The following is a 15,229-nucleotide window of genomic DNA, read 5'->3' as shown; positions in this document are numbered from 1 at the left end:
AGTTGACAACTCTTGCAAATTGTGTTTTCTGAGCTCAGGTTTGGAAACATGCAATTTGAGGCCAGATGATAGGCTACGATATCGGGGGGCATGGCTGTGGGTTGGCAATCAAATGATTCACCTCATGGAGCTCCCAAACCCCGACCCCATAACAGGGCGCCCTGCCCATGGTGGAGAAGACCGACATATTTGCGTCTCTGTTAAAAATCCAATGCGGCTGAAAGGAGTTTTGGAAAATGCAGGTATGTCAAGCACGTGGTTTGGTTGCTAGTAAAGAGTATAAGGAGGCTTTGTTGTCAAGAGGCATTGCTTTGTCTTTGGTGTAACAGGAGTACCATACACTATGAGCAAATCTGGAAGGCCTGTTATTTTCACTCGGGATCCAGATGGTAATGCCCTAGAATGCCAGCCGTCTTACATGCATGAAACTCCCAGAAGTTGATTGGACCTTGTCGGGAGTCTTGGGATTTCCTTCGTGTATTTGAAGCTTTGGATTGATGTTACAGCAATTCACATTCATGTAAAGCTAAATGTATAATATATGTATATAGCAGAGCATCCTTTGAATTTGGTTCTGGAGTGTGGTGAGCTCCTTGGTTATTATTTTGGTGTCCTAATGAAAATTGTTTATATGGTTAACAAATATCTGATCGAAATTGTGGTTGAAAGTCTAGGGTCCTGCTTTCTGCTTTAAAGCTTACGAGTCTGTTGCCGAATGGTTTAGCTTAGCTGATTTTCTGGTGGCAAGATTATAGCCAGAAGATGTGCTGCAAAGGTGCCATTTGGACCTTTCGACTTTGCCATTCCAAGCTCTTTTCTGGACTCTCTCTTTCTGTCATCGTATTTGGCGTACTAGCTTTGGCTTGGTCCATTCAGTGCCATACTTGTCATCCGTAGCATGCTTTTCCCAGCACCCAGCACTGTGTGCTGGTGCTTATGTACAGCATTCTTTTTGATTCCCTGGTGTCAAGAATTTGTAGAGGTCGAACTATTTGGCTTCATGTGATCATGTAGGGGATAAATTCATCTTATCCATTGTATAGAAAAAGTTGGTTTGAGGCTTGCCTTTATTTGAGACAACCCTTAAAGCACGTTCCTCCTTTGAACTGGAGGTTTTCATGGTTTGCTTTCCATGAGAGAAAATACATCTATTTTTGGAGTTTATTTGTCACAAGCTGAAGGAGCTGAATCTTCTCAAAGAAGAAAGAAAAGTAGTGAAATGCTACCACCTCTATTCAAGTATTTAACGCTTTTGGAATAGATGGGCCTCGCCTTGGCCCACCTAAAAGCCTATTGATCAAATCCATGAAGATTCTTGTCGTGAAAGTCCTTGCATGTTATTGAATGAGTGATGAAGACCCCTTATCGGCTTTGTGCAAAACATGTAAGAGCGATGAACAAGCCACTCTATTCGATATTGTAAGCTTCAATTACTTGAGAACTAAGATGAGCGTCCCTACGTTCACAACTGCCTATTCAACAATTGAAATAAGAGGTTTATACCACAAGCAAGATAATCATGCTTTTCAATGAAGAACGTTAATGGGGGATGTCCGAGGGGGCTACCATACGCAGAAAACAAATTTGTTAGTTCGACAACCATGTGATTGGTTTGTGAGTCATCAACTCTGATGATACACCGAATGTTGTCAATACTATGCATGATGGTGTTGATGGTTACAATGTCTTGTGGATGACTACCATGAGTCTATACCTTGCACTTTCCTTTAAAGGTGAATCTAAGTGTAGCATTTTTAAAAGTTATAATGTCATTGATGACGGCAATGAGTCTATACCTTAAACTTTCCTTTCAAAGTGAATCTTGGATTCAATGTCAATGTATATATATATTTTTGGATAGCTTGGCCCTAATGTCATCATTGAAATTTCTTGGTAATAGAATCATTCAGCCTCAGCCCCTATCTCTCTCAAGCCCACTCGCTACCCTGCCCTGCCCTGCTTAAGCTTGGTTGACAGGGTCACTTTCCAACAACTCAGCAGACCTGGCAGCGTGTGCAGACACAACTGAACAGCTCAGTGTGCAACCTTGAGCAGTTAGGGGCCGACAATAAGCAGAGGACGACCGGCCAGATTTCAAGGGTTCACAAAGATTTGATTCCAGAGGTTTGAGATCTGCGAGCAAACTTGAAGATTTGGGAGGCTGTTCATATTCTATAGAAGAGGTTGATGATATGCTCTCTCAAAAAGTTTTGTCCTTATGTTTGCGGCATGAAAAGAAGTATCGTCACTAAAGCTTCAAACCCTTGGTCTTAGAGCTGCATCACACTTTGATTTAGTAGTTATTAGAGGCTTACATGAGTAGATCTGTCACACTAGTACCAATGTATTGCTTTAAGGTAAAATACCATTGCAAGTACTCCCAACTTCCAAAGAAGTATGTTTCTTTTGAAGAGGATTAATTTTCCTTGTTCCATGTACTTGAATATCTTGTTTGAACAAACACAAATCAGCTTGAATTTGAATAAGCAAATGCATGGACTAGTAAGTAATGGTAGGTGAGTGTAGCTCTCCCAAGAACACTTTTTAACATTTACAAAGGCACGAAAACTTGATTTTTGGTTGCTTCGTTTGCTCTTGCCCTTGAAAGCAGTTCCTTTTAAGGAGTAGGGTTTAGTAAAACACTAGGGAAGCTCAAAACTGTCTCAAAAATTCAAAAGTATATAATGCCATAACAGAAACAAGATGATTCAAGCAAGTTGTGTATTAAATTGCAGAACATCTACAAGTGTAGTGGAAGCTATATGCCAAGGTTTGGCTCATAGTTGCTGACATTGCATAAATCACACCTTAGGCACATGCACAAATTGCACTTTGGGCAGTGACCACAGTGAGACATCTCATCACACTACCCCTCATCCACAGCATCAATACATCTTATGGATCAAATTTGGTAGCATTTGGACACATTTGTATGTGCAATCAAGCATTGTTAGTATTAGATCTAGCACATAAGACAACACTTGCATTTGGGCTGTAACTTGCGTCAAGTTGACTATATTAATCATAAGCGCCATCAAAAAAATCCATAATCTCAAGGTTGTTAGAGGGAAAAAATAATGATAGCACAAATACTTAGTCAATAAGGTCAATGGTGGATCTCAACGACTTTGGGGACCTTAGCACCTTGCTATATTGGTATTGACATCAGTTATTGGTTTGCCCAACCTCAATACGTTAATGGCTGTTGGTACTAAAAGGCATACTTTCTTCTGGCTTGTTAGGCCTTCTCTAATGTAGCTACTTTACATAGCCGATACCTTGATTATCCAAGCATGAATTTGCTTACATAGTGACCTCAGGATCGATGATGACAAGAGAGACGGGTTCTGTATAGAAAAGGATGCATATTTCACACACGCACACGCACATACACACACACAAACAAATGCACCGTTCCAGATTTCAGCAAATTAAAAGCAACTCAAAACTTCAAGAAGTCACAAGCCCCAATTTCAGCTCGAAAATTATTGGCGGTGACTCGACCAGGCTTTTCTGCGAGATGTATTCAGATAACTAGACACTTCACGAATCATCATATATTTCTCTGCAGCAATGAAGCATATACAAAATGTGGCTTCCATGAACCTGAACATAATTGCGAACACGTCCAAATATTGACAAGGACGCTACACAAAACAACGGCTGATTCCAGCTATACCAATCTAAAATCATCACAGGAAAAATAAGCAGTGACCCCCCCCCCCCCCCCCCCCCCCCCTCTTCAAACACACACACACAAACCAACAAGCACCTCTCCCTCCTTCGACTGATGTGCAAATGCAGACAATGAGAGGGCAGAAGACCTCTGGCATATCTAAATGCCGTAGTTACTGCTTAATGACACAGTACCGTAGCTTATAGTCCACCTTCTCTGTCCATGAGTCATTATCTCCCCTACATTCATCTGTACGCATGTGTCTAAAACTGTAGTTTTAGAGAAAGTTGGTGTTAGTGAGGTATGGAAGATGGAAGGAGGCAGTTGTATGCATGGTGAGATAAAAAAGTGAGTGACAGGCAGTGTGTCAACTGCTGCCCCTACAAGGCTTTTGGAGTAAGTTCACAGAATGAATGCAATACATATATCCTGTACCTATACTCGAGGACAACAAAAGAGATCTATCTTGACCCACTTATAAGGGAGAGGAGGCTACTTGTAGGCTTGAAAGCAGACCACTCTAAAATCATCAAACACCCCCCCCCCCCCCCCCCCCCCCCCCCCACACACACACACACACACACACACAAACCAACAAGCACCTCTCCCTCCTTCGACTGATGTGCAAATGCAGACAATGAGAGGGCATAAGGCCTTTGGCATATCTAAATCGCCGTCGTTACTACTTAATGACACAGTACCGTAGCTCATGTGCCTCATACTGTGAACATACTCCAAAAGTCCCGTAGGGGCAGCAGCTGACACACTGCGTTTCACCTTCCATACCTCACTAACACCAACTTTCTCCAAAACCACATTTTCAGACACAGACATAAAGATGAATGTAGGGGAGATAATGACTCATCCACAGAGAAGGCTTCCCCCCCCCCCCCCCTCCACACATGAAATAAACACCACCCAGCCGTCCCCCTCATGATAGGGATACGATTTCACGTTCCAGAACAAGAAGTACTCCTACATATAACTTATAAAGGTTAGCCATTCATCAACAAAGTGTCATTTCTACGCAAAATCCTGGAGAAATGGCAAGGTAACACAGTACAAAAACGTAGATACAAAAAATTTGTGAGCAAACAATCCTTCCATAAAAATTTAGTGACTGTTGACACTTCCAAAATTTTGCTAGTCTCAATAAAACACTATTCAAAATGCGGCTATAGCCCTTGCACAATGACAGAAGAAAATTTTCATCCAGCAATTGAGTAAACTCCTACGATTACAGACACATTACAGCATATAAAATTACAAAGCCCACCGAGTCTTACAAACGCAAGCTGGGCAACTACACGGATGACAAGTAGACCAACTGTGTTTCTCCCAAACAGAGGAGCTGTGTTTTGAACTTTCGCAGTGAAACCTGTTGTACAAAAGTAGGAGCTGCAATTGGGAGCATTGTCTCCCTGCTTGTCGAAAGCTTCAGTTTTCTAAAGGAAAGAACCTAGGTCATTTCATCAGGTACAACTGAAGCTAAATTTAAGAAGGAAGATAAGGTCTTCTAAGCACACATCTTAAGGGGCAAGACATGCGGTGCGCCCCAAATACTGGTGACAAAGCCAGATGCAGCCAAGTACAAATGGCATCAACGAGTCAGGAAGGGGGAAGCTCTCGAAATTGAAGACTTCCCAAATCCCTGTGTGTGCAAGGGGATCATCTCTAAAAGGAAACGAGCAGATTGCGCACATTGCAGCGCAAACGAGGGGATTGTTTTTCCATAAGAAGAACAGCAAACTTTCTCACAAAATCACCAGATGTTTCAGGTTTGGGCAGATATATACAATGCTAAGTACTTCCCACCATAGAAAACAGTAAGCCATAATGTATACAAACTACACATCATGGCTTTTACTTGTGTTAACGTGTCCCTCCAACAGTTGAGTTTTCTGAAATCACCATCATTTTGACACCCCATGTCAATGCAATAGACGTGCCACAGTCCACTTTAAAAACACACAAACAATAAACATGCAAAGGATATCTTTGCATGTGACACGGAAGTTCGATGTTTCTTCAAGACTTACCACAATAAAACTCAGAGATCGATGTAGAGCACAAAACAGCGCAAGAGCCTCCAGATTCTTGACATTGATTCTTCCTTGGATGAACCAACCTACCTTTCATTCCCAAGGCGACGTCTCTTTCCATACTCTTCCTCTCTCGAGCGCAAGCGTAGATCCTCCTTCTCATCTTCATCTGCCACTGCACGGCCTTTGTTCCTTACCCTCCATGGTTTATCCCTCTCCCAATCATCCTTCTCCCCCTCTCTCTCCCTCTCCCTTTGGTCCCTGTAACCCTCTCTGTCCCTATGGCGTCGCCTTTCTGGCCATTCAGCATCTGCCCTATTCAGCTCTTCAGCCCCTCTACTCTTTTCATACGCCAATTCATTGCTGTAAGTGTAATCAGAATCTGCCGCATCATCATCATAACTGGCTTCCCTTCCCCTTCTATCATGCTCATCTGCACCCCATCCACTCATATTTGCGTCACCCCACATAGCACTTTGAGAGCCCTCCATTCCACTCCCTCCCATCATCCCCATTCCATTTGCAGTGGAGTTCCTGCCAAAAAATGCAGGATTTACATGTGGAGCCACACCAGGAAGAGTTCCAGGTCCCATCGTAGGAAAGGGTTGCACCATACCAGTGAAAGGTGGCCCCGGTAAAACATACCCCCCATAACCAGAACTGCCTCTCGGAGGTCCGTAGCCTGGGTCATATCCTTGTCCCATCATGGCCTGTGGCATCATCATTCCAGAGGGATGGCTTCCCATTGGACCCACAAGCCCTTGTCCATACGGAGTAACATTTCCCACATTGCCCCCATTTCCACTTAGCCCTTTACTGCTCATGTTCGTTCTACCTCTTGCAGGTCCTCTTCCTCCTGCAGTCTGCCCATGGCTACCTCTGCCAGCCCCAGTCGTTGGTCGTCCATAACTGCGGTTATTGTCACCACCTTGGTAAGTGCTAGTCCCTCGATTATTGCCACTAGGATCAGCCATGGCTTTCCTTGCTTGCACTTGTGCCTGCTGTGCACGCACTTGTGCTTGAGCTTTTTCAACCTGAGCAGTTCCCATTTGCATTATGCTTCTCGGATTTGCAAATGCAACCAAGCAGGAACGTCCATGGAACTTTCTCCCATTCATACCCTCTTTACATGCAAGAGCAGCAGCATGGTCGTAAAACTCCACCTGGCAATATCCTTTAGATTTTCCACTTGCCCTCTCCTCAAAGAACTTTAAGTTTTTGAGAGCACCAAACTCCAACAATGCAGTCTCAAGCTCGACATCGGTAGTCCACCAGTGTAGTTCCCCAACAAAGAGCATAGTGCCTCCACCACCATTATGTGACTGCACATTGTGCTTCATTGTGTAGTCATTCATAGTGGGAACTGGCGTTGAGTCTCTGTTTGATACAGCTTGGGATGCTTTACCGTCTCCTGCATACCCTCTCTCTACTATATCGACTAGCCCTCGGGCCCTTACCATGTGGTTATCGGGCGGCTTTCCTGAAGCAGGCTTATCTGCAATAGCAGCTCTTTCATACTCATTTGGGGTTGGAAGAGGCTCTGCAGGTATCATACCATTTCCCTTGCTTGGAACAGGTGGGTATGTAGCAGCTGGAGCAACTTTGAACTCCATGGCGGTACGTGTAACATCACTCTCATCTTTGGCCTTCATAGTTGCACTTGCCTGCAAATGGATACCAGGCATGCCCAGGTCCTTTTCCTCCATTGACCTGGCTTGGTTGATTGAAATGGAAATGGCAGGTGTGGTCACTTTGGGCTTTGCATCAAGTGTAACTGTAACTTGGGGTTGAGGCATGCTCACTGACAGGCCACTCCGAGCTACACCCAGTTGTTTGGTCGCTTCCTCACCAGAGGCTACAGAGCCCTCTTCTTTGATAAGGGCCACTGAAGAGCCCTTTACTTGAATTCCTGGGACTTTCCCAAGTTGGATCTCGGGCAGTGCATTCTTCTGGTTTGAGAAAAGAGCAGAGCCTACAGAAAGTCCCTTCATATGAGCAATGGAGACCTCAGCTTCTCGAATCCCTAAGCCAAGGTTCTCCCCACTATCAACAGCGTCCTTTTGCGAAGAGATCTCAGCAGCAGACGGCTCAAAGTACCCTATATTCATATCGTCGTAGAGGTCCTCGTAGCCATCTTCTTGCAGCGCATCATCATCCTCTGCATAAGTAGAAGCGTGCCCACCTGCTTGAAAGGCAGGATTTTGATCCTCTGCTTCACCGTAATCGACTTCATCTTCCCCGTTGTCCACGTACGACATGTCTAAGATCCACAAACTAATGAAGTGCGAATATACAAGAACAAAGATTTTAGGGTTTGCTTACTGTGTCAGAGATCCGGGGCAGGAGCTCATTCGCCATTGAAGAGAGAGCTGGACAAGCCTGAACTCACAAGCAAGATGAGACAGAATGAGCAGAGGAGTGTTATGTCTACAGGCGTTTTGCTAATTGTTTGGATGTGAAAAGCTTGTAAGATGTTTTTACTAATAAGAAGGCTTTCACACGGTGGGTTTGGAAAAGGAAAGTGGAAGGTTTTTTCTTGCTGAGAAAGAATCCCACGAATGTAAGAGAAAGGTGTTTCTTTAAACAAACTTTTGCAAAATAGCAAAAGTTTAGCACGACATGGAATAGTTTCACTCTCGGTACTTTGTAATAAAAGGTAAACACCTTATTTTTAGTTCCCTTTTCCTACTCATCCCACCCAAAACTTTAGTTCCCTTCTCCTACTCATCCCACCCAAAACTTGCTGTACGATCACATCTTTTGAAAACTACTTAGTGTGAAGGTACGCCTATTATCAAGGGTACCTTTTAGGAATAGTTTTATGAGTTTGAAGGTGAGTTTTCAAACCCACCATGTGTAGGCCCTCTAACTCGTTCAACACTTATGTCTTTGCTTATGTGGTGTGTGTGTGTGTGTGTTGGGGTTTTGAGATGGCATGCACTTTTGGTTTAGGCATGCATTATCGACCTCTCTGGCGACAGTTGCACCTCATGTTGGTTGACCTTCTCCCCATTCCACCTCTAGTTGATGGATGTTGTATCATGGATTGGCGACTACAACAATTCAGCTTCATTTCTGCTTGCCAGGTTTACAATATTTTGTTGCCCATTAAAGCCTTTTGCAGCTTTCTTCACATGGAGCAGATGTTGGACCTTGTGGAGTATTTGGCGTCAACACAACACCCGCATGTTTGACCGCATTGATATAGACCATTTCCCCTACTTCAAGATGTCGCTTTGGCAATCCTTGTGCTTTGCTCTAGTTGTTGGGGATTTATCGCCTGACCTTTATCAGCTTTCTTATGTTTTCTTTTAAAGCCTTTTCATACTTGAACACATTGGTGTTCACTCTTATGTATCGACTTCTTACTGTGGGTTTTCCTCCTTCGGAGGTTTCCCACTTGTAAATTAATCAAATGCATTTACAAAAAAAAGTGTGTGTATTTTGGGGACCTAACAAATAATAACCTTTAATTCTCCTCATTGTCAAGAAAGTAAGAACCTCTAACGCTAATCATCGACTTTGCTCATCGTCAAGAAAGTAATAACCTCTAGCTCTACCTATCAACTCTATGTGTGTTTTGGAGGCCTAATTGTAATCGAATTGGCCTATTAACTTGAAAGTAGCGAAAATTAATGAGAGTACTTTGGAAATTACTTTGTGAGCATAGAGGGTGAACATAATTGAAAATAACAATACAGGCATAGCAATTAGTTAACTTGGTGTGAACAATACTTTTGCAAGAGAGAGAATTTAGAGAACATGACAACACTTGAGGACCGGATTTATGTGGAGCCGGTCCCCCCCTCCAATAGGCATTTGTATTATGATTTCTCCCACTAAGAGAGACTTGTTACAATACAATCTTTGTGTTCCTTGTGACCTAGGTGATGCAACAAAGATGGAAAGCTTCATCCATCACAAGCATAACATAAACTTTGAAGAAAGCTTCAACTATCCCAAGCCTCAGTCCCAAGACCTCAAACACCTTCGAAGGTGGAGAGAGCTAGCAGGGAATGAGGGTAGGGAAGAGGAAGAAGAAACATTTCATACGAGAAATAATTAGCTCCTCACTTATCATAATTGTTCTTGCTAGCATACATAATAGCATAGTAATGAAGATAGAGGAGATGGCAAGCTTAAGCGTTGAAGCATGGCTCTTGGTTGGATTTGCACTCCATAGCCAAGAGTGTTGGTGTAGGCTCTCAACCTCTACTTGCTTGGAGAAGGAGAGGGAGCTCTTGCACTTTGCACATTGCATAATGAGAGCGTGTGTGAGTGTGTGTGGGAGAGTATATCTCCTATGTCATAAAATCTAACATCTAATATCTGACCAACCCAAATGATTTTCTCATATTAAACTAATCACTTAATGTGGGAGAATAAACGGGAACAAGGGTTAAGATATAGACATGTGCTTATAGATCTATCTCAACACGGGGCCAATGGTAAAGGGGCCCAAATGAGAGATGGTCTATCAAAGAGCAAGGCTAACCAATGGAGCATAAGACCTTAGAGTTAGCTTCATTGAAGACCTCCATTAATGTGTGTAAAAGTCCTTTGACCTTAGGTAAGCTAGGGCTGACCTTGAGGCGCGGGAACCCGACCCAACTCGAGGTGCTTGTCGTGCTTGTCGTGTTTGATGACTAAGGTGCTTGAGGTGCTTGAGATGCTTGAGTTGATTGATGATTGAGATGCTTGAGGTGCTTGACATGCTTGAAATGCTAGGATTGCACTTGAGGTGAGAACCCAGCCCAAGTTTAAAGTGCTTAAGGGCCAAGCTTGTGGTGGGAACTGGGCCTATGCATGAGGGGCTTGAGGTGTCAAAAAGTCAAATATTCAATCCCTACAAGGAGGGGGCGAGCCCTACATGAGGGGAAATGAGAGAGAACACCCACACACTCACACAAGGCATGCATGGTACAAGAAAGCAGAAAGGACACTTGTCAAGTTCCTCCACATGTTGCCCTCATGGTGTGCCTGAAGCCTATTGGTTTGCCACCAAAGGGGTCCAATGATAATTTAGGATATTTAATTAATTGATTTTGCATTTATCAAGTCCTCTCTCTCAAAGGGGAAAGGGGGACACTTGTCTCAAGGCTACCCTTGCTGCTTGTAATGCCTCCTGCTTGTGATTGGCTAGGCCTGGAGGGGTCCAATGAGCTTCAAGCATGAGCTACAAGGGGGGGTCGACCCAAGCAAGCTAGGGGGTTGCTGAGGGGGTATACTCACCCACAGACACTCACAAACACTCTCATGGTGTGCTATGCAAAGTGCAAGAGCTCCCTCTCCTTCTCCAAGCAAGTAGAGGTTGAGAGCCTACACCAACACTTTTGGCTATGGAGTGCAAATCCAACCAAGAGCCATGCTTCAATGCTTAAGCTTGCCATCTCGTTCTTCTTCATTACTATGCTATTATGTATGCTAGCAACAAGAGTTATGATAAGTGAGGAACTAATTCTTTCTTCTATGAAATGTTTCTCTTCCTCTTCCCTACCCTCATTCCCTGCTAGCTCTCTCCACCTTCGAAGGTGTTTGAGGTCTTGGGACTGAGGCTTGGGATAGTTGAAGCTTTCTTCAAAGTTTATGTTATGCTTGTGATGGATGAAGCTTTCCATCTTTGTTGCATACCTAGGTCACAAGGAACACAAAGATTGTATTGTAACAAGTCTCTCTTAGTGGGAGAAATCATAATACAAACGCCTATTGGATGGGGGGACCGGCTCCACATAAATCCGGTCCTCAAGTGTTGTCATGTTCTCTAAATTCTCTCTCTTGCAAAAGTATTGTTCATGCCAAGTTAACTAATTGCTATGATTATGTTTCTATCTTCAATTATGTGCACCCGCTATGCTCACAAAGTCATTTCTCAAAAGTACTCTCATTAATTTCCGCTACTCTCAAGTTAAATAGGCCAATTCCATTACTTTGGTTTTAGAGCATTTGGTTTCTCTTTTCTTGCTTAAGAAGAGAGGTCCTTAAGTAGCCTATAAATGGTTGATGTTGTTAATTATATTAGGGTGAGTGGAACTGGGATCTATTATCGGTTTTATTGAGCCCACTATGTGGGGGATGGTGCACACCTCGAGAGCTTTGGACTTAATAATGGAGTCTTTTTAGACTTGCCTACGGCCTTACCATTATTGAGCCATAAGAAGTCCGAAAGGAGCTAGCCCTCGGCAACTCTGCTATGTTAGACCTACTCCACTACTCTCTATAATTAACCACTTCGAGCCGTGGGTGTAGATACTTAAGAGCCGATTTTCAAAGGCTAAGAGGAGTGGCAACAAAGGTTTTGAATTGCCAAATCATACACTAAGTACATACATAAATTTTGTTAACATGGCCGACAATAATCAAGAGAGTAGAATGAACATTGATAACTTTGATTTTGCAAATGAAGGTGCTAATGATGATGCTCCCATGTTTGTGAATTATCTCGTCACTAGGTTGCACCAAGCTATGGGCAACCCTGCTTTGCAAGCCGAAGTTACTCAACAACTTCGTGCTTATGGAATTTACCTTCCTCTCCAAGAGGAGAGAGAGCTTAGGAGGCCTCTTGAAGAGACCCCCAAAAGAAGACTCTCTCCCATTAGAGAGGAGGAATCCAAAGAGCAAGAAAACAATGAAAGTTTAAGTTCCTCTGAAGATGTGGCTCCACAAAGACGACGGTCTAGACAATCGCCCACTCCTCCCAAGAGAAAAAGATCAATACATAGTCCTTCTCCTCGTCACTCCAAAAGGAAAGAGAGGAAACAAAGGAAGAAAAGGGTTAGGAAGAGGTCACCCTCTTCTCCTTCTTCTTCACCTTCCTCCTCTTCCGACGAAAGCTATGGCTATTCTCCTAGAGAATACAAGAGGGGAGGACATCACAAATCATTTCCTGCATGGCGAAGGTCACAAAAGCTAAAGAAGTTCAAGGAGGGAGGAAAGAGGATCTCTTTTCTCACCTATGATGGCACCTTTGGTGCTACCGACAAAGTGTTGGCCTTCGTCCAGCAATTTGATGCGGCCTTTGGAGACGAGGGCTTCACAGAGTCCTCCAAGCTACACCATGTAGCTATGCACTTCCAAAAATCATCTCATCAATGGTGGGCTAGCCTTCGTGGCAATGGTGAAGCCCCAAAGACATGAAAAACTCTACGAGTTTCCATCATGAAGCAATTCCTTGCAAGCGATGCAAAGGACAAAGTGCTTACCGAATGGCGCAGCTTGAAGCTTCTCTCTCATGAGTCTATCCACAAGTACTTAGACAAGTTTTGGGATTTACATCTCAAGGCTACAGTCTTTCAAAAGATAGACTTTGCTGAGCAAAGGCAGCAATTTTGTGCGGGATTACCTGAAGAGATGGCCGAATACATCAACTCTCAACGGCCTGGTACTATTAGCGAAGTAATCCATCACATCATGGTTGCTTCACACATCAATTTCCATCAAAGGGCTAGATGTAAGGGCTAGACGTAATGTCAAGCCCATGGAAAACAAAGACAAAAATGATGCAAAGTCACTAGGTTCAAAATTCTTCCCAAGTTACTTCCAACAAAAACAACAATCGGTCCAAGGAGAAGGGAGTTTACAAAGGTAAAAACAAACTCTCTCCTGAAGATCTTGAAGCTTTTCGCAAGGACCATAAGTGTTTCAAGTGTGGGGAGCAAGGACATGGCTATCGTTCTTGCCCCAAGAAGAATACTCGCAATGAGACTCCTAGGGCTTCCAGCATCGAAGCTCCAAAAGAGGATGCTCATTGCAAAGGATAATCACTTTCCTATGCTTGGGGAAAGGTAAGAGAGCATGATGCCTTCATCTTGTTTGACCCTGGCTCTACTCACAACTTCATCTCAATGGAGTTGGCCACCAAGTTGGGCATTCAAGCTTTTGAGATGGGAGATATGGTAATGGCTGACACAGCTTTCAAGGGACAGCAAGCCTCTGTTACTCCCTTGATTGGGAAGTTAAGGCTTCATGTCCAAAGCTATGTCGACAAAGAAAACTTGTTCATATCTCCTCTCCAACATGAGGATGCTATCCTAGGGGCGCCATGGTTTGATCGCATGGCTGCCAACATGAAGTTCCCTGAAAGGAGAATCCACTTTACCTACAGGGAAAAGAACATGTATATAGATGCTAGTGAGCATGGTCGCACTAGTCCACTTGTAAATCCTCTTGATTTTGATAAGTCAATGAAGAGCTCAGTTTCTGCGTACATGATTTTTGTCAGAGAGTCTCTAAAAGATACTAATGTTTCATCAAATGTAAATGGTAGGAACCAAGAATAGACTTGTCTAATTTTCTAAAAGGATTTCAAGATGTGTTCATCGATGATATCCCTATGGACTTACCTCCAGCACGAGGGGATGATGACCATCTCATTGAGCTCCTTCCAGGTAGCTCACCGCCTAACAAACCTCCTTATCGAGTCTCACAAGCTCAACAAGAGGAGATCATGAGGCAAGTACAGGAATTGGTAGACAAAGGAATGGTGAGGCCTAGTTCCTCTCCCTTTTGTTCTCCAGTCCTTTTAGTGCGAAAGAAAGATGGTACATATTGTATGTGTGTGGACTATCGAGCACTTGAAACCATATCACTATCAAAAACAGATTTCCCGTGCCTCGGGTAGAAGATCTGTTTGATAAGCTACAAGGCTCTACCTACTTCAGTAGGATTGACCTTAAAAGTGGCTATCATCAAATAAAGATAGTGGATGAAGATAATTTAAAGACCGTGTTTCGCACAACATTTGGTCTTTATGAATATCTATCTAGTCATGCCTTTTGGTTTAGTAGCTACATTTAATCGTCTCATGGAGAAAATTTTTAGACCATACCACAAACTCACTGGAGTGTTCTTTGATGATATCATCATCTACTCCAAGTCTTTGGAGGAACATAAGCAACATCTCCAAGTGATTTTTCAAGCATTGAGGGAGAATAAGCTTTTTCTCAACCAAAAGAAAAGTGAGTTTTTCTTTCAAGAGATTCAATACTTAGGTCATATTATCTCTCAAGATGGTATCCGTATGGATCCATCAAAGTTAGAGGTAATAAAAGCATGGCTTAACCCAAGGAATCTACATGAGCTAAGAAGCTTTATTGGTATCTGTGCATATTATAGACGCTTCATAGCAAAATTCTCTCAAGTAGCAGGACCACTACACGACTTAACTAAGAAGAACGTTAACTGTGTATGGACTGCTAAGGAGAAAAATGCTTTTGATAAGCTCAAAGAGAAGCTTACTTCCCAACCAACCTCGTACTTCCGGATCTCTCAAAACCATTTGAGGTCCAATGTGATGCTTGTGGTGATTGCCTTTGAGCAGTTTTGCTTCAAGAAGTGAACGACTCTTGGGCATTTATGAGAAAGAGCTTTTAGTTGCTCTACACGCCCTAGACACATGGAAGTACTACTTATTGGGGACTCCATTCATTCTACGAACCGATCACCAAAGTCTCAAGTATTTCATGACGCAAACCAAGCTTTCCGACAAACAAATGAGGTGGGAAAATTTTCTTTC

The 15,229-nt window shown here is 43.2% G+C and overlaps 2 protein-coding genes across 2 annotated transcripts in view; one reads left to right on the top strand and one right to left on the bottom strand.

Moving 5' to 3' along the window:
- The window catches only part of LOC147418500 (glyoxylase I 4-like), a 59,461-nt gene extending 58,891 nt beyond the window's left edge, over nucleotides 1-570 (top strand). The window contains exons 4-5 of the mRNA XM_086507306.1: nucleotides 39-242; nucleotides 330-570. Of these exons, the coding sequence (XP_086363432.1) occupies nucleotides 39-242; nucleotides 330-442 (317 nt within the window). The 3' untranslated portion in view covers nucleotides 443-570. The remainder of the gene's footprint in view (nucleotides 1-38; nucleotides 243-329) is intronic.
- A 4,303-nt stretch (nucleotides 571-4,873) lies between these two features.
- LOC147418499 (uncharacterized) lies at nucleotides 4,874-8,187 on the bottom strand. Its single transcript, XM_086506847.1, has 2 exons — nucleotides 5,716-8,187; nucleotides 4,874-5,577 (listed from the first exon to the last, which is right to left on the bottom strand). Exon 1 carries the CDS (start codon nucleotides 7,974-7,976, stop codon nucleotides 5,805-5,807), a length of 2,172 nt encoding a protein of 723 aa, XP_086362973.1. The 5' UTR covers nucleotides 7,977-8,187; the 3' UTR covers nucleotides 4,874-5,577; nucleotides 5,716-5,804.
- Nucleotides 8,188-15,229: the final 7,042 nt, after the last annotated feature.

This window comes from Adiantum capillus-veneris, chromosome 30, assembly GCF_014529385.1.
Source record: "Adiantum capillus-veneris isolate H3 chromosome 30, ASM1452938v2, whole genome shotgun sequence".
NCBI lineage: Eukaryota > Viridiplantae > Streptophyta > Polypodiopsida > Polypodiales > Pteridaceae > Adiantum > Adiantum capillus-veneris.
The sequence above is the reverse complement of the archived record's forward strand: the minus strand, read 5'-3'. Positions and strand labels throughout refer to the sequence as shown.

What these genes read in the sequence shown, in the direction of transcription:
- LOC147418499 (XM_086506847.1), bottom strand. Translation starts at nt 7,976, where the DNA reads ATGTCGTACGTGGACAACGGGGAAGATGAAGTCGATTACGGTGAAGCA.